The following is a 26,743-nucleotide window of genomic DNA, read 5'->3' as shown; positions in this document are numbered from 1 at the left end:
GAACCACGCGCCCCACCTCACACTTCGGCCACCTGAATGGATTTGGCCTGCAGAGTATGTACCCGCTTCCTTCCTTCCTGCCTGGAGCCCACCTCAAGCCATGTGCCATGCAAAGAAGATGCAGCACCGAGCCTCCACTGAGGCTTGCAAGGCTGCCCTCCCCTTCAGGACCCTTTCCACCCCCAGGGAAACCACTTGAGAATAGGGAGGGTTCCTGCGTGGCCCCCATCTGCCCCCCCCCCAGCCATGCCAGGGCAGCTCCTTCCTTCCCGGCTCTGGGCAAAGGCGGCTTGGCTGAGAGGAAAGGACCGAAGGGTGAAGAGGGGGCTGGATCTGCCTTCGGCTCGTCACCCCTGTGGCTGCCCGCTCACCTCCGGGACCGGTTCTGCGGGGCAGCTCCCTGCGTCTGCGTCTGCTGTTGTTGTGACTGTTGTGGCTGTTGTTGCTGTGTCTGCGTCTGTGCCTGCGGTGGCTGCTGCGGCTGGGGCTGGGGGGCTGCCCTCTTGCGCGTGGGCTCCATCACCGCCTGCGGCATCCCGGGGCGCACCGAGGGGCTTCCAACATAGGGCGGACCCGGGGGACCCATCGGGGCCCCCTGGTGGGGCATGCGAGCACCGGAGGGCATCCCAGGACGCTGGAAGGGAGAGGCAGAGGGGCGTCAGGGGGTGCAAAGGGGATGGTCGGACACAGGGGAAGGGGGAGCGGCACGCATTGGAGGGGGGCTAATGAAACAGGCCCTACAGCCGCACTGGCCGCCCTGATGCAACCCTCTGCCTGGCCAGCCTCTTGACCTGACAGGGTGGCACAGATGCCGACAGGTAGGAGGATGGCCCCTTTTGTGCCCTCAGTACAGCGTGGCCAGCTGAGCCGGTCAGGGGCCAGAGGGGAGCCGCGCAGCTGAGGGCGATGCCTTGAACCCGGCCAAGAGCTCACCCTCAGATCTGGATGGCTGAGGAGCCGGTGAGGCCAGAGCTGAAGAGCATCCAAACGCTCTTCCCCAGGGCGGCCCATGTCTTTCACACGAGCCACGCAACCAGGGTGCTCAGAGCCCCCCCCCCCCCCCCCCCGTGCCAGGGAGCAGAGGCGTCCTGCCGGATTCAGCAGAGGGAAGGAAGTTACCAAGGGCCCAAGGGCCACAAAGCTAACGCCAGACAAGTCAGTCCATGGCCGGAGCCTGGGATGAACTGGAGGGCAGTGGGGGGATCGTGAATGGCTCTGCACGCTGCGGAGAAGCGGTGGGAGGGCAGCTCCTGGGCACCAGATGTGGGTGGTGGTTTCGACCACCTTCTTGTCCTCCCCCCCGCCAGCCTTGGCAGAGGGCTGGCCAGGCTCCGAGGGGATGGCAAGGAGGCCCCCACCCCAGGATGAAATTAATTGGGCCAGGAGGGGGAAATGAGCTTCTGCCAGGGCAGTCTGGGGGGAATTCATTACCCAACTCAACAAAATTCCATTTGGGGAAATGAATTGAGGGAAACCGGTTGGGGAAATCTGAATGGAAATTAATTTGGGGGGGGGGATGGCAGGATGAGCTAGTAGAAAAGGAAGGGAAGGTGGAGGGTCTCCCAAGCGGAGCTCCGATCTCCCCTCTGCGGCTTGGCAGGCAGGAAACGGGTCCCCGTCAGGCTGAGCTCCCAGCGAGCCTCACCGGGCCCCTGGCCGAAGGGCTGAACCTGGACATCTTCAAGGGATGTGGCCATCATTGCCGCTAAGACGGACTGGCAGGAGCTGGCGGGGGAGGGGCTGACCTTCCTTTGTCGCTGGGACCTCTTTCCCACTGGGGTTTCTTCAGAGCCAGCCGGAAGGGCAGACTGGCCTGGGACCCTCTTTGGGAGATTTAGCCCATTTTCTGGTATATTAAATGTAAGGAGAGAATTTGCATGTGGCAGAGGGAAGGAGGGAGGAAAGAAAGGATGGATGGATGGGAAGGAGGGAGGGAGGAATGAAAGAAAAGAGGGAGGGAGGCAGGGAGGAAGGAAGGAAGGAAGGAAGGAAGGAAGGAAGGAAGGAAGGAAGGAAGGAAGGAAGGAAGGAAGGAAGGAAAGAAAGAAGGAAGGGAGGAAGGAGGAACACACCAACACACCTGTGAGAGGAGCGTTCAGGCGCCTCCTTCTTTAGCCCCCAAAGTGCAAAAGGCCAGAGCCAAAGTGGAAGCATCATGAGGCACAAACATCCCCACCCCAGTTTTTCTTCAGCAGCCTCTTCCAGAAACTCTCCACCTCCCTCCTGCTGCCCCCACCCCAGGCTTCCCCAGCATCCCTCCTCCCTCTTGCCCCCCCCCAGCAAGACTCTTTTATGACAGGCAGCCCCAGGGAGCCCAGCTTCTCCCAAGGCCCAGGCCCCTCACCCCAGCGGCACAGGGCGGAGACCCCCACTCCTCCAAAGCCAAAGACCTGGGGAGAAAACCAACAGGCGGTCCAGCAAGGGGCAGCTGGCAAGAGGACCTCAGGCCAGAGCAGGTGGAGGGGGGAGTTTGGGGGGGGCATCTGCAGATTTTTGGTAATGCTCCAAAATGGGGGGCTCGGAAGCCAGCCTGGCGCAAGCAAAAGCCCTGGAGAAGAACAATCTAAGAACAATCTTCCTTTCCATCAGCGAAAAAGACAATGCAGCCCAGGGATGTCTTGGAAAACGGATCCCACCTTGCCAGAGACAAGAACGGGATTGTCTGAGGCCGCAGATCGCAGCCCTAGAAGCTGAACGGATGGCAAGGAGGAACCTCATCAGCTTGCCGGGGGGAAGGGGTCAAGTGGTCCCCGGCAGCCATTTTGGGAATGCAAAGTCCTTTTCTGGGGCAGCCATTTTGTGAGAGGCCCACAAAACGTGGCCAAAAGCCTCTCCCCCATGCGTGACCTGACTAACCCAGGGCTAAAGGGAGAGAGAGGAGGTCTGCAAGCAAGGTTGACTCAGCCTTCCATCCTTTCTAAGGTAGGTTAAATGAGGACCCAGTTTGTGGGGGCAATAAGCTGACTTTGTATAAATATACAAAAGGATGAAGGCTATTGCTTAACGCACTGTAAGCCGCCCTGAGTCTCCGGAGAAGGGCGGCATATAAATCAAATTAAAAAAAAAAAAAAGAGGGGAGGCCGGCCGGCCGACCCCATGGGGCCAAAGATTTGGCCAGCAAGAAGCAACAGGATGGCGCCAGACCTTTCCCTTCACCTAGCAAAGCCCAGAGACCCTTGGCAGCCCCTCCTGGACCCCCTTCTCTTCGGAATCTGCCATTGCACCCCCAAAGGCCTGAAGGGAGGGGCACAGCAAGTAGAAAGGAGGAGGAGGAAGAGGAGGGGAGATTGGGTGGCAGGAAAGGCCCCAAGCTGAGCTGGGCAAAGACGCAGGGCATCCTGATGTGGCTTCTCTGGATACATCTGTTTAAAAAGCCTGGAGGGCAGCCAGGCCAGCCATTCAGTGCCACCAGGGAAGGCTGGAAGGGCGGAAGTGGAGTCCCCCGAAGAGGCATCTGCTGGGCGCAAAAGTCGGCAGCAGAGGCAGGACGGATGCGGAGACCCCCAACAGGAGCCAGGGCAGGAACCCCCTGCTGCTTCCGAAGGAATTGAAATCCTCTGGGCTGGGGGACTTCCGCTTCCTGGCCCTAGACTGAAGCTCCCCCCCCCCTTTTTTTTTTTTTTTTTTTTGAGAACAAAGGAAGCCCCTGCCGGTGGGACGAGGGTCCAGGCACTGCAGAGCAGACCCCTCACTTGCCATCCCCCCTCGGGACAATCCTAGCAGAGGCCATAAAAAGGAAATATTTGGGTTGAGCCATAGCATCCTTGGCGGTTTTCTAGCTGATGTTTCATTATCAAACTAGGTAACATCCGCAGTGCTAGGACTGATGATGTTACCTAGTCAGGCATGGAAACATCTGCAGGAAGAGCACTGAGGACCCCATGGAGATCGTAAAGCCCTTTGCTTCCTTTCATGAAGCAATTCACCCGAATCCACCGGCGGGAATTAGTCGAGAACCGCTAGACACACAAAAGGGTTTCATTTCTGCCAAGCCTTTGACAAAACACGCACACGCACCCCGCAGCGAGAGAGTTAACTGCAGCTCAATGCCTGGTTCCCTCCAGACCAACTTCTGCTCATCCACATTTTGATGAGTGACTGACAAGTCCGAAGCTAATGGGAAAAGCACAGAAGACGACGGCACCCGATGTCCAGAGTCCAAAGCCATCAAAGGGCCCACAAGGGAGCTGGGCCATCGCTTTGTGGGCTGGCAAGGCAGCCAGGCAACCCCAGGAAAATGCGTGTGGAAATCAAGGAGACACCGACAGGAGTGGGAGTGGCACACTGGGCTTTTCCTTCATCCGGACACGCATCACCCTGGGACTGGCTTGCTGCTGTAAGAACTCTCTCTTATCCAAGAGAGAGCCAACCTAGAATTAAACAGAAATTTCTTGACGGTGAGAACAGTTAATCAGTGGAATGGCTTCCCTCCAGGAGTTGTGGGGGCTCCATCACTGGAGGCTTTTTCAAGAAGAGACCGGACGGCCGCTTGTCTGGAATGCTACAGGGCAGGGGGGGTCAAACTCACAGCCCACGGCCCAGATGAGTCACGCACTGGCCACGCCCACACCAGGTTTAGCGAAGGGGGGGAAGTCCTGATATATCACATGATGACGCCGTGATGAAGTGGGCCTGTTATAGGGGACTCCTGCTTGAAGAGGGGGCTGGACTAGAAGACCTCTAAGGTCCCTTCTACTTGTATTCTGCTTAATTCATTAAACCTCCAAGGCCCCTTCCAACTCTGCTATCATTCTGGGATCCTGTAAAGGAGGCGAGGGCAGGCACCATGGGCACCACCAGGCCTGTCCCAAAGCATCCTTTTTCCACTTTGGCTGCCGAAAAGAGGGCCTTCCTCAGGTGGAGAACAAGCCAGCTGTTTCCTTCCAGGGTTTTCAAAAGCACAGAAAACAGTCAGGTAGAGAAAGCCAAAGAAATCTCAATCCAGAGGAAAAAAAGAAACTCTGAACTCAACCCCTGGGCTGCTCTTTCCTCTGCCCGGCTTGCTCCTATCATGGCCACCTGTCCATTGCTTCAGGATCGGTTCTTTCCACTTCCAGCCATTTCCTTTTCCAGGAACTTCACCTCCTTTCCACCCGAGCACAACCTTCTCCGCCTTCTGGCCCTGCCGCCTGTTCTGGCTCCTGGCTCTCTCCAGGACCAGAGCAGCTCAAGGACACCCCTTTTGGGTCTGGGGCGGCCCGACTGCCTTAGTTCTCCAATCTTTCTTTTACCCGAGTCTTCTGCTCTGCATTTAGCCAGCAGTCCATCCCCACTGGATTCCTCAGCCCCTTAACACGCCCGACTTTCATTCCCGTGTGAAACGGTTGGCAGAAACCTACCATATTTTTCGGACTACAAGATGCACCGGTGTATAAGGCGCACCAAGATTTTGAACAGGTAAGAAAGGAAAAAAAACTTTTTGCCCTCCCCGGCTTCCTGGAGCACGCTGCAGGCCTCCCAAACCCTCTGCACACTGCGTTTTTGCAAAAAATGGGCCTGTTTTTTGCAAAAACAGGACGTGCAGGGCAGGGCTTTGGGAGGTCAAAAATGGCTATATTTGGTGTATAAGACGCACTAACGTTTCCACCCTCTTTTTGGGGGGGGAAGGGGCATCTTATACTCCAAAATGTACAGTATTTTTAAGTGCAACCATTTTTTGCTCCTTCCTCCCAACAGGCCACAAAATTGCCCAGGATCCCATGAGCCTCTGCGCCTATTAGCTTTCCTCCATCCATCTCCCAGTGGTTCATACAGAGGCCTCCTACTTGCTCCTCTCTTTCGCCCCCCTCCCCCCGCACATCTTTTTCACAACTCTTACAAATATTCTCCTTCACGGATCTCCCATCACTCTGATGCTCACCCCTGCAACGGCATTGCAGAGCCCTGTCTGCACACAAGGCACACATTCAGCCCCACACTTTCTCCTTTTCCACAGGGCATTCCTTAAGGCCCCCTCCCTAAATGCATTAAATAATCGGGGGGGGGGGCTCCATGCATTCCTCAGTCGGGGCTTTGCTATCCTGAGCAGCCAGCCCCACCTTCCCATTTGGACAAAAGATTCCCGAGTTAAGGCTCACCTATGCACCTCTGGGCTTTCAAATCCATGAATGCGAACCGCCTTTCTCGCCCTCGGGCACGGATGGCGCAAAAATCTCTTCACACCTCGCCCAACGTCACTTCCCCACTTTCACCTGTTTGAACTTTAACAGAGACAAATATTGGCTGAGGAAGTGGCACAGGGGCCAGAGGGAAGACAAGTGGGCCGGCCACACAGCTCTGAAAAATCCCACGGCAGTGCTTGGAAGGAGAATGAAAACGGGGCAGGACCCAGCAGTGTCCGGGGCTGCCAAAGAGACATCCAGGAGGGAAGCATAACTCTGAATTATCTCTGTGGAGTTGCATTTCAAGACAGGAAGAAGAAGAAAGAAAGAAAGAAAGGAGGAGGAGGAGGAGGAGGAGGAGGAGGAGGAGGAGGAGGAGGAAGGAGGAGGAGGAGAAAAGAAGGAATGAAGTGGAAAACAGATAGGTGGAGGAATAGGAACCTGGCGTTCCTCAGATGCCTGGAGAAGGCCACTTGGGAGAAGGTCCAGCTCTTCTACCTTTATCTATCAGAGGGCTTATAGTGCCCCACATCAAAAAGATTCTGGCTGGCTTGCAACGCATCCAATGCATTAAATGAAAAACACACAACAGAAACAACACAGATACCCTTGACTAAAACAGCATCCCCCAACTGTCAGAGAACAAGACTTGGTGTTTAACGGAACGCGCCAGGAACGCCCCCAACAAGCCAAAATGACCAGAAAGAGTTGGTCCCCACAATGACCAGGCCTTAGGCCACGAAGGGGGCAGAAACAACCCCTCGAAGCCGACTAGAATCCCAGTGCGGATTGTGTGGCAGTGATGACACGAGGATGTCACGAGAAACCCCTGTGTCGGCTCTCAAACAAATTTTGTACCAGTCGTAACTGCCGGGGGAGCCCTTCCAGGGATGCCCCAGGGACAGCCTATTGCCACAGTCCAGTTGTGAGGTATTTAGGCATGGCTGACCACCTGAAAATCCACCTCGTCCAGTGGTGGTATTCAGCCGGTTTTATCCGGTTTGGGTGAACCGGTAGCGGCAGCTGCAGGAGGCTCTGCCCACCTGCCCGGAAGTCATCCGGGACAGATGCCTGGAAGTCCCGTTTTTGACACTCTGTGCACATGCAGAAGGTCCTGCGCATGCGCGGAGGTGTTGCATGTGAGGAAAGCGAGCATGTGCGAGCGCTCACATTTGTGAACCGGTAGTGAAGGTAAGTGAAGGTAAGCCCCTGATCTCGTCACAAAAAAGGTGCAACTGGCACCACACAAGAAGAACCTGCCACAGAAAGGAGGGGGTCAGGCTGTTTTCAAAGCACCTGAAGGCCAGACAAGGAACAATGGATGGAAACTGACTAAGGAGAGGTTCAACCTGAAAATAAGGAGACATTTTCTGACAGTGAGAACCATCAACCCATGGAACAGAAGTTGCCTTCAGAAGTTGTGGGAGCTTCATCCCTGGAAGCTTTGAAGAAGAGACTGGACTGCCCTCTGTCAGAAATGGTGTAAGGTCTCCTGCTTGGGCAGGGGGTTGGACTAGATGACCTGCATGGTCCCTTCCAACTCTGTTAATCTGTATCTGTAAAGCCTCCCTGACCACACCTGTTCTTTAAGCAGCAGCTGTGAGTCCAGGAGCGCCCCAGGTTGCACACTAGCCTTCAGTAGGGGGAGTGCCACTCCACCCACCACCCGGAGGCCACAGATGAGAAAGTGTCTCGCCAAGGCAGCCACAGCCACTCAGTCTTCCTAGGATGGAGCTGAAGACTGCTCAGTCCCGTCCAGACCCAAACTCTGGGACAGTCCAAGGACATCGTGGCCTGTAAGATCAGGGCTTGAGATGCACAGCTGGGTAGCGTCGCTATACGGATAATGGCAAACCCCCAATTGAAGGATGGCCTCGTCCAACGGTTCCATGTGAATGTCAGACTGAAAGTGTGTCGGGGTTGAGCCCCCACCACACCCTGCAAATAAGGGACTGCTGGTGTGGCCCCTCTCCTCTCGTCGACACCAACTAGCCACCGGGGAAGGAGGGAAACCACTGCAACACAGAGGCCCCTCCCCCACTCACTCCCAGCCCCCACAGTCAGCCCAGAAAACCACCACCCACCAGGTCAATGGCACGGATCGCTACTGCAGGTCAAGGACCACATGGCTAGATGCCCCACCCCCCACCCCGGCTCCCACCAAAGATCAACAACAGGCACCACCAAGGATGGTGCCTTACTCCATCCATTGGTCCACAATCTCAGTCCAGACAAACACCACAACTTCCCGTGCAATTTATCCCAGGTGGAGCCCAACTGTGTCAATCGAAGCAACCTCATTAGCCAGCATGGATAACAGAACAAGAGAGTTTGGAAGGGACCTTAGAGGTCTTCTAGTCCAACCCCCTGCTCAGGCAGGAAATACAATTGGAGACAAAAGTGTCTGTCCAGTCTCTTCTGAAGGACCTCCAGTAATGAAGCCCCTGCAATCTGGAGGGAAGCCGTTCCACTGTTTAATTCATCTCCTTCATTCCAGGTTGCTTCTTTCCTCAATCAGTTTCCATCCCTTGTTTCTTGTCCCACCTTCTGGTGCTTTGGAAGTGGCGCCCCTCCTCTTTGGAGCAGCCCCTGAAGTAGTAGAAGACTGCTATCCTGTCCCCTCTGTGCCTTCATTTCATTAAACTAGACACCCCAATTCCTGGAACCCTTCTTCGTATGTTTTAGCTTCCCCACCGGCCAGCAGACAGTCTCGTGGCCTCTCCCATCCACCGCCAGCAAGGAATGGGTCACCCTAAGCAGGTCCAACCAGGCCAGGGGTGAAATTCAGCAGGTTCTGACAGGTTCTGGAGAACCAGTAGTGGAAATTTTGAGTAGTTCGGAGAACTGGCAAATACCACCTATGGCTAGCCCCCGAGTGGGGTGGGAATGGGGATTTTGCAGTATTCTTCCCCTGCCACACCCACCAAGCCAGGCCCACAGAACCAGTATTAAAAAAATTTGAATTGCACCACTGAACCCGGCCGTAGGTCACCTGAGGCGGGCTGGTCCAACATGCCCATCTCCCTGCAGGGGTGCATGGCACCAGCAAGTTGAAGGGCAAGCGAACACCTGTCCATGGCTACGGACCAATGGTCACATCCTCTAACGCCACATCACATAGGAAGGACCCTGAGACAGAGACCAGTTCTAACATGGAAACACCCCCCACACACGCAGTCCGTGTTGGGCCCTCTACGGCTTGGGGATCCACAGAGGGCATGAACTGTAAGCTGCCCCAGAGTCAAAGTCCCCAGGAGATGGATTGAAGCCCCCCCCCCATAGTTTCAGTAGCTGCAGCCACTGTTCCCAGGGGGCCAACTGCAACCGGAGGGGCTGATTCCCTCCATGCATCATCCGTGGCCTCCTCACTTCCCTTCCCTAGCCGATGCAGACCCTTGGGGGCGGACCTATTTCCAGGAGAGGAAAACTCCCCTCTGGGCTCACCCAAGTCTCGGGTATGCCCCCCAGGTCAGCGCCCTCATTCATCAAGTCATTGATGAGGGCAGCCTTGTTACCTCTGGATCCGTCTGACCCTTGAGGGCAACAGCCAGAAGCAAGGACCACCAAGAATCCTAACAGAGTTGGAAGGGACCTTGTCGGTCATCTAGTCCAACCCCCAGCCCAAGCAGGTTCTGATCCAGAGGATGGATCCTCAGGGCAAGATTGATCTCCAACAGCTTCTCAGCGGCTTTCTCTCACCCGGCAGCTCTCTCCCCCCCCCCCCGGCTTGACTAAACGCTCCCAAGTCTGGCATTTATATAAAGTGGTATATAAGTCTCAGTGCTATTGCCTCAGGGGTGGGTTCTATTTACCTTTACTACCGGTTCACAATGGGGCAGAAGCGTTTTCATGACATCAGGGTCAGTGGGCGGGGCCTCCCGCCGGTTTTACTATCAGTTCTATAGAACCGGTGCGAACTGGGGGCAACCCACCACTGTATTGCCTACAGGGCCCCAAGTCCCCGCTGCCCATTTGCCACGAAGCGTGAACTTGGCCACAGTTTGTTCAATCATGAGGCGGAGCTGTGACAAGCAAGCAGGAGGACAGCCTCATGGCTCCTTCCCGATGGCGAGATGCACCGCACAAAACCGGAGGTGGATATTTTGAGTCCTCTTGGAGAAGGTTTCTTCCCTCAGCCCCCCACCTCCCGGTCATCCTCTGATTTGCTTTTGTCTTTCGTCTGAGGAAAGAGCAGCGAACGGGGCCTTCGATGAATTGATGAATCAGAATAAAGCTGGAAGGGTCCTTGGAGGTCTTCTAGTCCAGCCCCCTGCTCAAAGAGGAGACCTTGTACCATTTCAGACAAGTGGCCACCCAGTCTCTTCTTAAAAACCGCCAGTGATGGAGCACCCACAACGTCTGGTGGCAAGCTGTTCCACTGGTTAATTGTCCTCGCTGTTAGGATGCTGAGAACAAAAGTCTCTGGACCCCCCCCCCCAAACGTCAGGCAGAGTGCCCCCTGCCCTCCCAATGGTTAGCTGGCAGGACAACCCCGCAACCAGACCCCAAACAAAGAAGCAGGTCCAGCCACCCCACATGTTCCACTCCAGAGCCCATTTGGGCCTCTGGCTGGGCCCCTCCCCCCAAGGGCCCCATAGCTCCACTTGGTTTGGCCAGCCTCTTCCCTACCCCAACTCATTTCGGGGCCCAAGTGGGTGTCATGGAGGTGACAGGCAGCCTTTACCCCCCTTCTCTCCCCTGCCCATGCACTCTCCCTGCCTGCAGCTGGGGGGGGGTAACCAAGCTGGGCTGTGCTCTCGGGACCTCACCCCTGTCCCCACCCCCATGGCTCGGTGCAGCTGTGCAGGAGGCCACCAGACCAGGAGCGGGGGGAGACAGCATTGGAGGAGCCAACACAACCCTCTTCCCAGAGCACACACCTGCTGCTGTTACCAACCCTTTCCCCCCTCCCCGTCCACTAGCAATGGGACATGTCGCATCCAACTGGCCCAGTACGTCCCTTGGCAGCATCCCTGGCGCCATGCATGCAGCCGCCTGTTGCTGCCTGTTGTCGTTCCCTCCCAGGAAGCTCAGCTGCTTCCCATCAATCACAGCCAGACAGAGCCTGATCAAAACATGGCCTCTTGGTTTCTGCCCTGCTCTGTGGGCCCCTGGGAATAAGAGCTGGCCAAGGGTGGGTGGTCCAAGCCCCCAAGGAGGAGGGGGAATCGGGGTGCTGGTGAGCTGAGAGGAAAGGGAACGCCTCCCACCACCTCCCACCCCCCGGGAAGGAAGATGGGCCCCAGGTGGCAAGGAGGGCAACCCCTTCAGGGGGCACCAGACCTCCGACAGATGGGATGCCAGGCAGAGTGGAGGAACTGGCCAAATCACTTTCCACTCTGGCCTTTTCGCTTCTTGGCCATCATTCCAGCATGCAGGACGGGTTAAGTTGTGGTATCGGACACCAGGATAAATTTCCACACTGGCAGCCGGTCTGGTGGCTCTCCTGCCTGGATGGGGGTCAAGCAAAGCCTGGATGGTCATCCCTCACCAGACTGAGGTGATACCTGGATCCGCGGTCTGAGTGGCCAGGTGAGCCACTGGACGCAATGGCCAAGCCAAGGCATCTCCGAGAGCGTCAGATCGGCTCTTCCCTTCCTTGGGGCATGGGTGAGGGAGTGGGGGCAGCATTGTAAGCAAGAAAAGCAATCAGCAAGTGGGGTGACCAAGGAGACAGATGGGGAACCTGCTACCTGAAGAGATGCTCCTCTTCAGCGGGCAAAAGGAACAGCTCCTAGGATGTTCAACACACAAACAGTTTGTGGCGAAAGCAACTGCCTGTGAAGGCTCCTGGATTGGGGGTGAAAGGAGAAAACGGAAGAAGCCGGACGCTCTGTCCTATAATTGGGTAGACCAATTATGATAGACCGGTCTCACCAGAAAAAACCCTTAGCCCCTAGGATGCTGTGTGCACGGGGTGTGTGTGTGTTTGGGGGGGGGGTCTTTTCTGACCTCCAGCTGGGCTCCAGGAGACCAAATGATGCTTCATGAAGTGGGACGAAGGAGGCAACCTACCGACCTCCCTGTCAGTTTGAAAGAAATCATTTGATGCGAACAAGGGTCTCAAGTCAGCGGACCCCAATCTCTTGGGGGCCGGGGAACCGTTCCGTGACAAGAGGTTTTTCCCACAGACCGGAAGGGATGTGGTTTCGAGCGCTGCCTGCATCCCATGCGTGTTTGGATGGGGCTTCGCTTGTTTATGCCGGCTGGTTTTTGGCACACTGCAGACCAGAGTCTGTCCACAGCCCCGGGGGTGGAGCTTGGGGACCCTGGTGTAATGCATGGAAACAAAGCCTGCGATAGGCCAGAGCAGCCCTAAACTTCCTCCTTTTTGCAGGCCGGTCAGAGGAAGGCTGGCACATGCTGTGATCTCAGCGCGGCTTCACCAAGGCCAGCCATGATCCTTTGATTGGCCAGAAGGCAAAACACGGACTACAGGAGGCTGCAGTCCCTGGACGTTCACCCCGGTTGATGAAAGGACACTCGACTGACTCATCCACGGGGAGAGCGGTGGCAGGCGGCCTTTCCCTCTGGCCACACTGGCATCTTTAGAAATCACCTGGCTAAAGGTAGACGGAAGATCACGTAGGAGCAGCCTGGGCGGACAGGGGCCCCAGTCGCTCCCAGCAGCCACCTGGCCCAAGTGGCAACTTGGGGGCTCCTCAGCCCTGCGATGTCCAGGGGTGGCACATCGGAGGACAGAGGCTGCATCCGATGCCGTGGACCCACAGAATGTCACAAGCCGCAATGGGGATGCTTTGCGAAACCTTGGTCTGCATGGACTAGACTGTGTTTGCTTTAATACGATCCCCGCAATTGTAGCGTTGCTGTTATTGTTTGGGTGTAATTAAATGACATTAAATTAAAAAATGGGTGTTTGTAGCCGGCAGGCTTCAAAGCTGCCATGCAGAAGCTGAAGGGCCTAGAGGTTCTCCAGCCCAGAGGTTCTAGTTGCAGCCCTTCTCAATTGGGCTACATGCCCCCCCCCCCAAAAAAACCCTGGCTGTATTCTTCTCCTAGGTTCTTTAAGTGGGGGAGGAAGACTAAGAACCAGCCTCTGGAGAGGGGGGAGTGAATCAGGCAAGCAAATGCCCCCAGCTAAAGGGTTTGCTGTGGACTCTCCAACAACTTCTCCTCTTCCTCCTCCTCTTCCTCCTCCTCCTCGACTATCCCACTCTAAGCTGATAAGAGCCAAAGAGAAACTTCACTCAGCAGAATGCAGAGAGTTTGGCGCAAATTCAGTGCCAACTGCAACTTTTGGGAGCGATGGAGTCTCGGAAGCTGCCATTGGAGCTCCTCCTCTTTCATTTTTGGTTTTAAAAAAAAGAACTGAAGGCTCTTAAAGGAACCAGGCCTTCCTCCTCCTGGGACTCCCCAAGAACAGAGTGGTTTGGGAGGAAGAGATAACTCCGATCCCACCACAGGACAGAAAAAAGCCATGGCAACGATATTATATATATATAATATATTTATGCACCTCCTTTTCAGCTCCACTCCATTCCAAGCTGCTTCTACCCTGTTTCCCCTAAAATAAGACATCCCCTGATAATAAGCCCAATTGGGCTTTTGAGTGCATGTACTAAAATAAGCCCCCCACAAAAATAAACCCTCCCCAAAAATATTTAACTGCATGCACAGCCAGTCCCCGCCATTTCCTCTGGTTAGGTTAGGAAGACAGAGCTGGAAATCAGGTAAGACAGCAAGAGGAGCCCCATCTTGCTCCACGTGCCCCAAAGTAATAAGACCTCCCCAAAAATAAGGCCAAGCGCTTATTTCGGGGTTTAAAAAAATATAAGACAGGGTCTTGTTTTGGGGGAAAGATGGTAGACGGGTTCCAGCCAGGCCCTGCAAGGTTAAAGGGCTCCCTTTGGTTTGATTCAATGCCTCAGGAGGTCTCCCCATCTGGATACCATGTAACACAGGGGCCCACAACCTGTGATCCGGAGCCCCTACTGGGCCACGGCCTTTTCACAACTGGGCCACCTGAGCGACCAGCTGGGGTGCAGGCAAATGCTCACACGCACAGCCCCCCTCGTGCAAGTGTCATGGGTGTTCAGGGCCTCACGTTGAGTATCACAGGCACTCGGGACCCCACGAACTCTCGCGGCCACTCTCGCACGGGGCTCACGCACACACCTGGCTCTCCCACAAAATCATGCCCTCTTTCCCCCCTCCCCCTCCCTTCCGGGCTGTTTGGGGAACTCTGTGCTAAGAGATACAGCTCTGCAGGCCCTCCTGGCCCCAGAAGGGCTTCAGGGAATGGCACCACCAAGCCCCAAAGAAGCCGCTGCCAGCCGGGTCCACCAGCCAGGGCTACAGCGGGGCAAGGAGAGGGTTGGAGTGGGGTGGGCAAAGAGCACCCCTCTGCTCCCTGCCCCAGGGCAAACCCTACTCCAGGCGCCAGGCCTGCACATCCCACTTCTGTTAAGTTGCTCCTTGTGATCAGAACTGCCCCCTTCCTGCCCAGAGGAGTGCCCCACAGCATGGGCAGCGGGCATGAGCCTCCACAAACCCTTCCGGACGTCAGCCAGCCTTCAGCACTGACCAGCTGCTGGACCAGCTGGTCCAGACTACAGTTGGTGGCCAGACTACTGGGCAGCCACCAAGACAAGACTAATGCCCACCTCCGGGTGCCAATCCATGCTGCATTGGGGTCCTCTGCACCCTGGATTCCAGAGTGCCCATCTATTTGCCCCTTTGGCAGCTGCAGCGGAACCCGGGGCCCCACGGTGGCACAGACAAGAAGAGCCAGGTGCTTGGCAAAGAGAGAGAAGGTTTTGGCAGGGCCACATGGGCTGAGGCAGTGGGCAGAAGGCAGGGGTCGCCTGGAGGGCCACCCTTGGAAGGGCTCCCCCGGGGTGCAGCTGGACTTCTCGCTTAAGGCTCCTGGGACAATTCCGCTCCATGGTCTCCCTTCCACCCGGCCTCCCCTCTGCTCCAGCCGGAAAGTGCCTGACTGGCACCTGGTGACCCCCAGGGGAACCGTGGGGTGGGAAACCTCGACCCTCCTCCCACCATCCGGGAAGTAGTCAGACGGGGAGGAGGGGGGCAGAATCTTCCCGAGACGCCCCCCCCCCAGGCTAGGCACCTGCTCCCCAAGCCCATGCTGGGGGGCAGAGGGGTGGTGACCCTCCCCCCCGCCCCCCCTCCGGCCGGGTCGCCCGCCCCTCCCCAGGCCGCTTCCCGCCGCCCGAGTCCCTTAACTTTCCCTACTCACCACCCCATGGACTAAAAACTCGAAAAGTTTGCTTTTGGTGGCCTTCCGCGCGCCCCCGGTGACTTCCTCGGCGGCCATGGGGGTCGCTCCGCTCCGCCTCTCCCCGCCCGGCGTCCCCGTGCCGCCTTCCTTTCTTCCCCGTTTCCTCCTCGGCCGTTTCTCCCCCTCTCGCTCCAGCCGAGCCTTAGCTGGGCGCTCCGCTCGCACTTCTAACAGCGCCGCCGGCCGAGCGGGGAAAAGGGGCCCCGGCAGGGCGGGCGCGACGGCCCACGACCGCGGCCCAGTGCCTTCCTCCGCGGATTAAGGCGGGTCCGGCGGGCGAGGCCCGAGGAAAACGAGGAGACGGCGACCGCGCGCCTGGCCGCCGCCTCGCCGGCCACTCCGTCTGCCCGTCCTTCCCCGGACACGCAAGGACTGCCCGCCCGCCGTCGCGCCCCTCCCTCCGCCGCTTCCGGGCCTCATCCTTCAGCACACTGGCTGGCCGCCCGGACTCCCGGCGAGGCCGGGCAGCTGCCGCTCTGCGTCCTGGGGCGATGATCCCCGGAAGGCGAGGCGCTGAAGAGCCCGCTGTCCCGCGGGAGGAGGAAGCAGCGGCTCCCGCTCCCTCCCCCTCATCCCGCCCGAGCCCAGGCAATGGCCCTGCGGGAGCCAGGAGGAAAAAGAGGAGGAAGAGGAAGAGGAGGAGGAGGCGCCCTCTGCGTCCGCTCCCGGACCTGCCCTGCCGCCGGTGGCCGGAGCGCGGCAACGTACGCCGGCATCTCGCAGCGCGCATCGCCCTGGCAACAGAGGCAGCGTTGCCAGGTAACGGGCAGGCGGGGTACCCAAGGCCAGCGAACTCTCGGCGCCGTCAACTCCCGGGACAGCGGGCGGGGAGCTACCTCTTGCCGGACGGTGTGGGGGATGGGGATGGGGATGGGCGGCCTCTCCCGCCGGAGCGGACGGACCCCAGGAGGGCCGAGGCCAGGGAGGGAATCCCCCTCGCGCCCCCCCGTCCGGCTCAAGCTCAGTTGGGGAGGGATCAAGCGGAGGGGAGGGAGCGGGGGGGCTGACCCCCACCCACTGGGCTTCTTCCGACATCGCCTGTCTGATTGGCCCGCCCCGTTACCGGGCTCCCGCGGTGGAGAGGGAGCGACGTAAGCGCATGCGCAGAGCCGACGCTTTCTCCACCCCCCCTTCCCCCCCCCACTTTTCTGAAGGTCAGGCAGAGCGGACTAAGGGAAAAGGGGGCGGGCGGTAACTCTTTCGTAGCCGGCGCTGGTTTTCGTTTGCCCCTTCCTCTTCGCCCAGGCGCGGCCATTAGCATCCCATCCTCCGGGCAACCAGGGCTGCCTGTCGCGACTTTGCCCCGCGGGCTCTGCCCAAACCCACCCCCTCACTTCCCCCGACTCTCCGGGGGACAACTGTTCGGTTCCCGATCGCCGCAACTCTGGGCGGGGAGGGCGGCCCACTCCCACTGATGGAAGCGTGGCGTCGGTTCCACTACCCCGCCCCCCGCGCTCTCCTCCGCTGCCCGCTGCAGCCACTGTGGGTGCCCACCCTCGGGGCCGTCCTGGTCGAGACTCGTGGGACCTATCGCCACCGCACTCTTCCCGTCTCCGTAAGAACTGGCGCCACCCGGCGCCAGTCCCCGCTTATTGGGGGGCCGGCCGGTTGGTCTGGATGCGCCGAGAAGGCGGCATCTCCCCCCCACACACACACACCTCAACCCCCCCAAATGGCGGGCCAGCTTTGGCTCCCTCCGCCGTTCACCGACGCCTCCGGTTCTGCGTTGCCGCTTAGAAGACGGAAGCCAGGAAAGGTGGCCCCTCGCGCCCCAGCACCCATCTGAGCAGAGCCGAAAGGAAGGGAAGAGATGCTCCTGGCATACACCCATAGAACCCACCCACACCCACCGCCGGCCCGCTGGAGCAGAAAAGGGAGGGCTCCCAAGTCTTCGCCAGATGTGACGAAGACGTCGGTCCGTTCGGGCAAGGCTCTCTGTCAAAGAGGCTCCGGTTCCACCAAGTGTCCTGGGTCAAGAAAATCACACACACACACACACACACACACACACACACACACACACACACCTAGTTAAGAGTCTTCAGTGGAGAAGGAGGAAGCCTGTGTTCTCTAGTGGGGGCTCCCCCCTCCCGTAGCCCTCCCCTCCGAAAGCGTAACCCACTCAATCCAACGGAGAAGCAGGGATTTTGTTCCCAGCCCTGGTGGCCTTTCCAGTGGGGCAGCCCCAAAATATCTAGGGTCCAGGGGCCATAGGACGGGTGGATTCCCACTCAGGGTTGCTCTGGGGCCCAGCCATGCCAAGGCTGTTGGACCTGGGGGGAGGTGGCAAATTGTCCCAAAGGTGCTTTTTCAAGAGGCAACTGGACTTTCTGGTTTTTCTTTGAAGACGTTTCGCTTCTCATCCAAGAAGCTTCTTCAGCTCTTCCATTCCTACCCCCTCCCCATCAAGTCAGAGCTGAAGAAGCTTCTTGGATGAGAAGCGAAACGTCTTCGAAGAAAAACCAGAAAGTCCAGTTGCCTCTTGAAAAAGCACCTTTGGGACAACCATGACCTGGAGGACTGAGAATCTCATGTCATAGACATTGGTGACCAAGTGGGCCACAGCTCCTGCTTTCTGCATATATGGCAGTCTTTGCCTGGGGGTGGGGCAGGCCCTACCCTCTCTCTGGGCTTAACCCAGGAGGCTCCAACCTGCAGTTAAACAGCAAAGGGGAGTAGAGAAAGGGGTGGGTGGGATTTCCTCCTGCCAGGGAGGTGCCTGTTGGAGCATCTGGCCACCGCTACCCACCAACTCCAGCTGAACTCAAGGGGCCTCTTTAATACAGCTCAGCCAGTGGCAGGCTGGCAGGCCTGGCCAAGCAAGAACTCCTGCCATCTGCCAAGGACAACCTGTCAGAGAAGCTTTCATGCCAGCCAATTTGACAAGACCAACCCCATTCGGGAATGGATGTTACTGCAGTTCTGGCCCAAGTCTTAAGCCCTGTGAGCCTCGGTTTCCCGGGGCCCCTAGAGATCCTGGAACCGAAGGGCAAGGTCAGAAATTCAACAGGTGACAGGACAAACCTGTTGAATGGGACCGATGGATGCCCACTCCGCCCCCCCCCCCGGGGTCCTCAGTGGCTGGAGCAGAGCCCCAAAGCCTTGGTAGTACAGGGGTTTAAGGCACCCTGTTATTAAGCTGGTTATTAAGACCAGCTGCCTGCAATTACTGCAGGGTTCGAATCTCGCCAAGGCTCAAGGTTGACTCAGCCTTCCATCCTTTCTAAGGTAGGTAAATTGAGGACCCAGTTGTGGGGGCAATAAGCTGACTTTGTATAAATATACAAAAGGATGAAGGCTATTGCTGAGCACATTGTAAGCCGCCCTGAGTCTTCGGAGAAGGGCGGCATATAAATCAAAAATTAAAAAAAAAAAAAAAGCCAGAAAGACCCACCTAGGCATCCCGGTCTATGCAGAAGACCAAGGAGGTGTCCTGCAAGGGAGCCCCAAATCCTGCTTTCCATGCTGAGTCACAAAAGACAGGCACCTGAAAGGGGGTGGGGGGGAAAACGACAAACAGCCGAGAGTTTGCCGTGCTTCCTGTGGATCTGGGTGCTATAATACAGCAACCTCTGGAGAGGCAAAGGTCATCAAGCCCATCCCTCCTAAGGAAAGCTTAGGTGAGATTGCTGTCTTGTCTAGGGCTGGCCAGTTGTCCTGGGACAGCAACAGAAGGCCTCCAGCTGTGGGGCAGAAAGTCCTCCCCACTGCAAAAGGAGAGTTTAGGAGGGCCTCCCATTCTGAAGGCCAAGAGAAGCAGGGATTCTATGCCCAGACCCTTAACCTTGGAAGGGGGCAGCCTGGCACTGAGGAGCAAGACTCTTCAAAGGCGGAGGAATGCCTTGGGGCTCAGTTGGGGCTGGACCCCACCGCTTCCGAGGAGCCCTCCAGAGGGAACATCTATTGCCGGCTGCCAAGGTCAGCTTGAGAGCTCCTTGGGACACACGCACACACACACACACCTGGACAAGGCTGGCTAAATTACTTGTCCAGGGGGTCAGCCAACTGGTGGAAGGGCAGGGGGAGGTCAGGGACTTTGGCCTGTGGGCCCCAGCTGTGAAGACCAAATGCCACCCCTGGCAGGTCAGAAACACCCCCCCCACACACACACACACAAGCACTCTCAGGAACTGGGTTAAACTGTCAGCGTGTGCCTACACACACACACACAAACACACCAATTGATACCCAAGCAGGCAGGACAGGCCCTGGCAGAGGCCAGAGGTTTGAGAGCCCAGCACAGGGGGAAGAGCTGACCCAGCCCCGCCTCCATCTCTAGTGGGAAGGGGGGCTAGGCCTGGAGTAGCAATTGGGGTTAGGGTCTCAGGACCCTCACATTCTTTAAAAAAAAGACAGAGGGTCTTTGGTTGGTGGGGGGGTCACTCTATTCATGTGTATTACACATTAAACAGTGAACGTGGTTAAAATATTAAATTGACTTTGTTTGCGGACACATTGAAAGGTTCTTAGGACCCACCCACCCCCGGGGAGACCACCACACTTGGAGAACTGTGGGCTTAGGGGACCCTGGATCAGGGACCCCTCTGCCCCACCCCACCCCAGGCCTGCTTTGTGGTGGGAGGGGGAGACTGAAGTTCCTTCATTCCTCTTTGGGTGCCCATTCCCCCACCACCTGGATCTGACTCCTAGAGGCTGCTGGTCTCCCATCATGGGGTCTATCCTTACATTTCGGGGGAGAGGAAGAGCGGGGCATGTCAGCCCAGGATTAGGAACTCTGCCTCGCTTGTCCTGGAACAGAAAAGGGGCCTTTGGAGGTGTCACAAGAATGAACCAGCGCAGAATCCGATGGGTTGGGGAGAAATAGATTTCCTTGAACCCTGGAAGCTCCCCTCTGCATGCAGGCACCCACCCACACCTACACACACACACACACACACACACACACACAACTTTCCTGAGCCATACCCTGAAAGTGGGAGCGAGCAGAATGGGGCCAGATGCAGACCTCCCAACCCAGCCCACCCAGGTGATGGGCTTAAGGAAGGGAAGGCCCCCTCCTGACAAGCCTCCCTTTCTCTCTGCTGGAGAGAAGCAAAGGCTGCCCAGAGCAAAGGCAGGCTGGGTTGACCCCAAACTGCCTCCTAGGAGCAGGAAATTTTGCCAGCTCCTACAACAGGGCCTTTACCCCCAGCCCACCCACCCACCCTCCAAAAGGCGAGGGGGAGAGGAAAACGTTAAGAGCGGAGAACCAGCCCTCCACCAAGACCCAGAGAGCCCAGAGGGCTCTGTTCCAAGGATGGACGGGCTTCTGCCCCCCACTCCCCCAGCCAGATTGGACCTCCCTCCCTTTTCTAAGGGAGATTTCAGAGGAAAGGGAGAAAGTAAGGCAAATGCTGTCCCTGGACAAGCCGCCCCCCCTCTATTGTTTCAGCTGTCTAACAGACAACAAGTAGAGCATGAGACGCCCCCCCCCCCATGCAGGGGATCCAGGTTCCCCAACCTTTTATTTTGGCCCCACAGCAAAAGCCCCCAGACCCTCTCAATACCGGTCATCAAAACCCCCGGGGCCACCGCAAAAGGACTGGTCCTTTGCTACTGATGGCACCACACACAAGGCCAGCAAGAGGCACGGCCAAGGGCTCCCTCCTCACCCTTGGTAACCCACTGGGTCCCTTCTTGGCTTGGCCTCCAGCTCTGGGGGAGGGGAGGGAGCCCCGAGCTCCGGCTTTCCTCCCAAGTGCCATGGATCCGTCTCTTCCACCATCCAGCCTCCTCTTTGGAGGCATTGTCCCTCAGGTGCTCACGCCTGTCCCAGCTGCTGGGAAGACCCGGGAATGCCACCACACCTCTTCCTGTGCCTAGCCAGGGGTAGGGGGGTGGGGGGGACTTTTGAATAGAGGGCAGCAAAGGCCGTACAAACTCTCGAGAGAAGGAAGGGATGGGGTAGCTGCTGCACCAGCCATCCCTCAAAGGTGCCATCCTGTTCAGGTGGGGAAGATGGGAGTCGAGAGTCACTAGGGGGCCCTTAAGAAAAAGGGGGAGGGAATGCTAGATGAGTAAACCTTGGGGGGGGGAGAAGGCAGGGGCCATTTCCCTCCCCTCCCCACACACACACAGCTTGGCTTTAAAGAGGCCATTTGCAGAGGACAAGCCAGCAGAAGCCCCCTCCCCACGGCGTTTAACCCCTTCAGGACCTGAGGCATAACATGGCCAGACATCCGTCCATTTGGGCCTTCCTGTCTCAGAAAGGCCCCTGTCCAGTGTGGACACAGCACTTAGTATACCACGTGCACTACCACATGCTGTGCTACCACCTTAAATTACATCCTTTTACCCAGTCAATTGTGTTGGGAGGACCAAGGATTTTAAAAGTGGCTGACCAGTTTATGGACTCAAGAGCATCTGTGGGGACTGGTTCGCCCTCCCTCCCCCTCCGCCCCACAGACGGCTGCCAAGGACACCAAAGCTGTGAGCTGGACCCATCATCAACCCAGAGGGCTTGGATCCATTCTAGCAAAGTCTCAGGCAATGCCCTTTGGAGACCCCCACCCCTCTGCCTGCTGGAGTCCTTCTTTCTTCCAAACCCAGGCAACATTGGGGGCTGGCAGAGATAGAGGAGCCCCACTGAGATCTCTGAAAACCCGACGAGGGTGTGTGTGTCTTGGGACATGGTGCTCCTCCTGTGGAAGAGGCCAGCTGACTCCAGGCAGTTCTGATGAGGGCAGAGAGCCCACTGGTGTGAGTAACGCGGGCCTTACAGAAGGAGGACCTTTTTCACATTAGCAGAAAATGATAATGAGATGTGAAGATGGAAGCCTCCCTTGTCTGGACTGATGACCCAGGAGGAGTAACGACTGCTCGATGCCACCTTCAAGGTCGCCACCCCACCCCAGGCCAGCCAGTGGGCTAAGGCTGTCCTCCGGTCCTGTTGCTGCTGCCGTTCAGGAGGCCAGGACCGCGCGCCTCCCACCCCCGCGTGGAAAAGCCCGTGACCACCTGACCCAGCCGCAGCCCTTTCCGGGGGGGGGGTCAGCTGCAGATTCTGACCAAGAGCATCCTTGCCCCGCTCCCACCCGTGAGCAGCGGGCAGAAAAGGGCCAGGCAGCCCCGTGAACCGTCCCCACACAGTGCACCCACCCAGTCTCAGGTCTCGCGGGTGGGAGGGCGCTTCGGGGCTAAACTAAGAGGAAAGGTGCGTGGCCTTTTGTTTCGGCGGGAGGGAAGCGCGATTCTGGCTGTGGCCCGAGCTAGGCGGGGTCCAAACGGCTAAGGCGGAGCTCTCCGCCTGGGAGGGTCCCCGGCTTTGAACCTCCCCGTCCCCTCTGGGTTCCGTAGCGCTGGCCAGGAGGGCTTCCCGGGCGCCCCAAGGCAGCGCCAGGCGGCTCTCCGGGAGCGGCGGTGCTTTCACCCCGAGGGTGCCGCTCGCTGCCCGCGGCTGCCTCATCCCTCGGTGCCGGCTTCTCCGGGCCCTTCGGCTGACACCAGGTCCCGGGGGGCGAGGCACCCGCCCTCCCCCGGCCGACTCCGGGGGTTTCCCAGGAAGGAGCATCCCTTCACTTACCCTGCCGCGGCTGTTGCTGCTGCTGTTGTGGCGGCGGCGGGGGGGCTTCTGCAACCCCCTCCCGGCCTCAGCCCAGCGCTCCTCCGGCTCTTGAGTGCCTCTCAGGCAGGGCACGGAAGTGCCAGCCGCCCGCCCGATTCCGCCAACCGGTCCTCGGGCGCTGGGAAGGTGGGCTCCGCCGCCAGGTTACCAACGCGCCTCCCCGGAAGCTGGAGCCCTTCAGCCAGCGGCGGGTTCCCCCGGCCGTTCAGGCAGACAAAGAGCTCCGCAGTTCCGCCAGGCTGCCAAGCGCCACCGCGGCTCCTTGCCCGCCTTCCCCGATGCTGCTGCTGCTGCTGTTGCTGCGCCGCCGCCGCCGGAGTTTCCATGGGAACCGTATAATGCCATCCCTGTTGCTGGGGAGATGAAGCCTCGCACGGCCCGCCGGAGCCTTCTGAATTTGGAGGATCCCGCAAAAACCCAGGAGGAGGAGGGGGGCAGTGAGGGAGAGGCGTTGCAAGCTGTAGCTGCCCGCACACACACAAACACACAGCGACAGACAAATGCCTGCCCGTCATTCTCACTGCGCCCCTGTGGCAAAGGATGCGCTGGAAAGACGGCCACTCTTGGCATCCGCCTCCCCCAGGGCCAGCCGGGATGAAGGCAGCAAATGGGACCTTGCGGGGAGTGGGGGGGGGGAACGAGCGTGTAAGGGCACCGAGGGTGTGGAAGCAGAGAGCCCACTTTGAGGCTTGTGCCCAGGGCCCTCCTGCCAAGCCAGCGCTGAACGAGAAAGAGGAGAAGAGAGGGGGGAAGGGGAAGTAAGAGACACCTTCCCTATCTTGAGGCTGAATGCCAACAGAAAAGATCTGGGCTTGGCCTCCCCTAGCAGCGGGCACCTAAAAGAAGGGCCCAGCCCCCACCCAGCCAGAGAATCCATTCTGTTGCCTTGCCCTCCTATGCTTCGATTTTTGAAACCACATGATGCCAGGTTTTTTTGATGCCACAAAGGATGCCAGGTTTAAGAATGTTATCCTGTCTCACCACCCACCATCCCAACCCTTCATCTTCTCCAAGGCTGAAGGAATTCAGCCCCTCCAGCCATTCTTGGGCAATCTCAGTTGCGCCCCCCACCCCCCAGTCCTTTTCAAACTCAGGAGAAGGGCGGGTTGGAGGGGCACCAGGTGGACTCTGACCAAACCAGGATATAAAGGGAAAACTCAGTAACTCTGATCTGAAACGTATAACTCTGTGGATGAAGCTAGAATTACTTTCTAAAAATTACTTTCGCAGACGCGCAAGGTTGCTGGCTCAGTTTGGCAATCTGTCCCAAAACCCATTTCACAAGCGTTATGATTCTCGAGCCAAGTGGGGAACTCGGGCCCTTGTACCTCAGTGGCTAAGACACTGATCAGAAAGGTCTCCTGCGTGAGCAGGGGGTTGGACTAGATGTCCTCCAAGGTCCCTTCCAACTCTGTTACTGTCAATCTGCATTTGCAACTGCTCCATTTTGTTTCCTTTCATCCAGCCCGATTTTGCTAACCTAACAAAATAATTTCTTTGTCTCCTAGGTATTGGCTGTCCCATCTCATTCTACCTGACCTGGCAGTCAGGCAAACATTCTCAGTTCTCACATCCCCCCCTCCAAAATCAGAAATCAAAATACTGATCTGGGGGACTCACCTCGTGATCTCCCCTCCACTCTGGTTCAGAACCATTGAGGAAAATCTCTTTGGTCCATCTTTTTTTTTAGCCAAGCCCCAGAGAGCCACTTTGGAGTAGAGATTAAGCCAGCAGGCCAAAATCTAGGAGGTTGCGAGATCCAGTACGGCCTTAAACCAGTCAATCCTCTTAGCCCTAGGAAGGAGGCAAGGGCACCAGGCCAGGAAGCATCCAGGTGCTCGCCAACAGGTAGAAGCCGGCGCAAAGGGGTAGATCTGAAAGCCTTCTGGACTCTACTACTCTCCCCCTCCCCCTCCCCCCTGTGGGCTGTGGCCCACTACCAGGCTGTGGTCACCAGGCCACGTGAGCATCGTCATGGACTTGCAGCCTCAGGCGAGTGGGGCCACGAGCGCCTGCAACACTCGTGTGTATGGGGCCGTGAGTGCCAGTGACCACAGCCACAGGGGGCACCATAGCTGCCCCCTTAAATTTGTCTCCGGTTTCCTTTTCTGGGTTGGTACTCTTGGCAAGTTCATTGTGCTGCCACTGAAGTAAGGAAGGTGGGGGCAGGAGAAAAGGTGACACTGCTTTGAGCCTCAAACCTCAAAATTCGCACACGGCAACTAAAGCGGCTTACAGGGCAATAAAAGCATGATATGTAAAAAAAAGAAAATGAATAAAATAAAATAATCAAAGAATAAATTAATAAAATAATACAATAGCTCCCCGCCCCTCACTGCAGCGGCAACACATCACACAAGCTGCCGAATGGGCTCCATCCCGCTCTGGGTTCACCATGCCCTCCCATGGCTTTGGGTGGCAGTTTCCGTCGGGGCGGGAGAAGCAAGTCCCACAGCTACTTTCACTGGGATGAGCAAGCCCAACGGGGCTACTCAGGGACCCAAGGAAAGCGTCCGTTCCTCCTTCACCCACCACTTCTCCCCTCTCTGACAGCTTGGAGGACATGGCCCAGGAAGAGAGGAAGGAACCCCGAAGGGACCAAGGAGACGGACCCAGATGGGGGACAGCTCTGACCATAAGGAATCCTGGCATGACGGTTATTCCCAGCTGAGGGGCTTGAGGCTGAAGCCCCCATCCTCAAAAGGGAAGACCTGGCATTCCACGATGCGCCATCTATGCCGGGCAAGCTCCCTTCACAGATGGCACCATTTGGGCAGCAATTCCCGGGGCCCAATGTGCTTTTGCTCCAAACAGGACAGAAATTAACACAGAAAGGCGTGGAGAAGACCTGGCTTGGCAGGAGCACGTGAGGAGCACAGAGGAGCGCCACTGCTGGCCACAAGCTGAACAGCACGACAACTGCTAAAGACAGTCAAAATTAGATTGGGGGGCCTGAACCGGAGCCCTGAGACCAACCCTGGGAAACGCACCCTCCTCCCCATTGGCCCCTGGTCAGGCTCCCATCGGGAGAACCAGGATCCCACGAATTTAAAAAGGACAGCAGCAAAGCAAGGTTAAAGGCAGCTAGCAAGATGGTGGGATTAGGAACCAGAGACGACAAGGAGCAGCCAAAGAATCGGAGGCGATTTAAGCTCCCAAAATATAGGGCCATCTTCCTTCAGTCAGAATTGTAATCAAGCTGGAAGGGATCTTAGAGGCCTTCTAGTCCAGCCCCGTTCAAGGAGACCCTATACAATTTTAGGCAAATGGCTGTCCAGTCTCTTAAGCCTCCAGTGATGGAGCACCCACAACTTCTAGTGGCAAGCTGTTCCACTGGTTCATTGTCTTCACCATCAGGAAGTTTCTCCTTCATTCCAGGTTGCTTCTCTCTTCGGTTAGTTTCCATCCATTGTTTCTTATCTGGTCTTCTGGTGTTTTGGAAAAGAAATGGACCCCGTCCTCTTTGTGGCAGCTTCTCAAATACTGGAAGACTGCTCTCATATCCCCCCCCCCAGTTCTCCTTTTTCATGCAAAGAGAAGAAAGCCAAGGGACTTCAACCTGACCCAGCACCGATGGGGCCAAACCAGTTTCAGATGACACATTAGGACCAGATAACAAGAGTGGGAACGCAGGGGAACTTGCTCCCTTTGTCCAAAGATCTTCAAAGAGACACCACCACCCCCTTCCCCCCACCAACTGCCTGACAGGCTTTGATGAACCCTGCCCCCAAAGAGACTAAATGACCTCTGAGGTGCCTCCTCTTGCTGTGGCTGCAGGGGAAGGGATACACCTGTGAACCTGGATCTGTACATTGGGAG

The 26,743-nt window shown here is 57.4% G+C and overlaps 1 protein-coding gene across 10 annotated transcripts in view; it reads right to left on the bottom strand.

The window, feature by feature from the left end:
* Positions 1–23,343, bottom strand: part of SMARCD3 (SWI/SNF related BAF chromatin remodeling complex subunit D3) — a 34,029-nt gene extending 10,686 nt beyond the window's left edge. For 2 of the 10 annotated variants that reach the window (XM_087894404.1, XM_087894407.1), the window contains exons 1-3: positions 22,883–23,239; positions 6,078–6,200; positions 372–634 (exon numbers count right to left, since the gene is read on the bottom strand). In XM_087894404.1, coding sequence (XP_087750530.1) covers positions 372–625 — 254 coding nt within the window. In that variant the 5' untranslated portion in view covers positions 626–634; positions 6,078–6,200; positions 22,883–23,239. Of the gene's footprint in view, positions 1–371; positions 635–6,077; positions 6,201–15,318; positions 15,989–16,196; positions 16,409–22,882 lie in introns of those variants that run through there. The other 8 variants (XM_034423460.3, XM_034423465.3, XM_087894408.1 and 5 more) reach the window with 7 other exon arrangements.
* Positions 23,344–26,743: the final 3,400 nt, after the last annotated feature.

The sequence above is a fragment of the Pantherophis guttatus genome, chromosome 4 (genome assembly GCF_059756535.1).
Source record: "Pantherophis guttatus breed Tessera chromosome 4, ASM5975653v1, whole genome shotgun sequence".
In the NCBI taxonomy this organism is placed as follows: domain Eukaryota; kingdom Metazoa; phylum Chordata; class Lepidosauria; order Squamata; family Colubridae; genus Pantherophis; species Pantherophis guttatus.
Note: the sequence above shows the minus strand (reverse complement) of the source record. Positions and strands in the feature narration are given on the sequence as shown.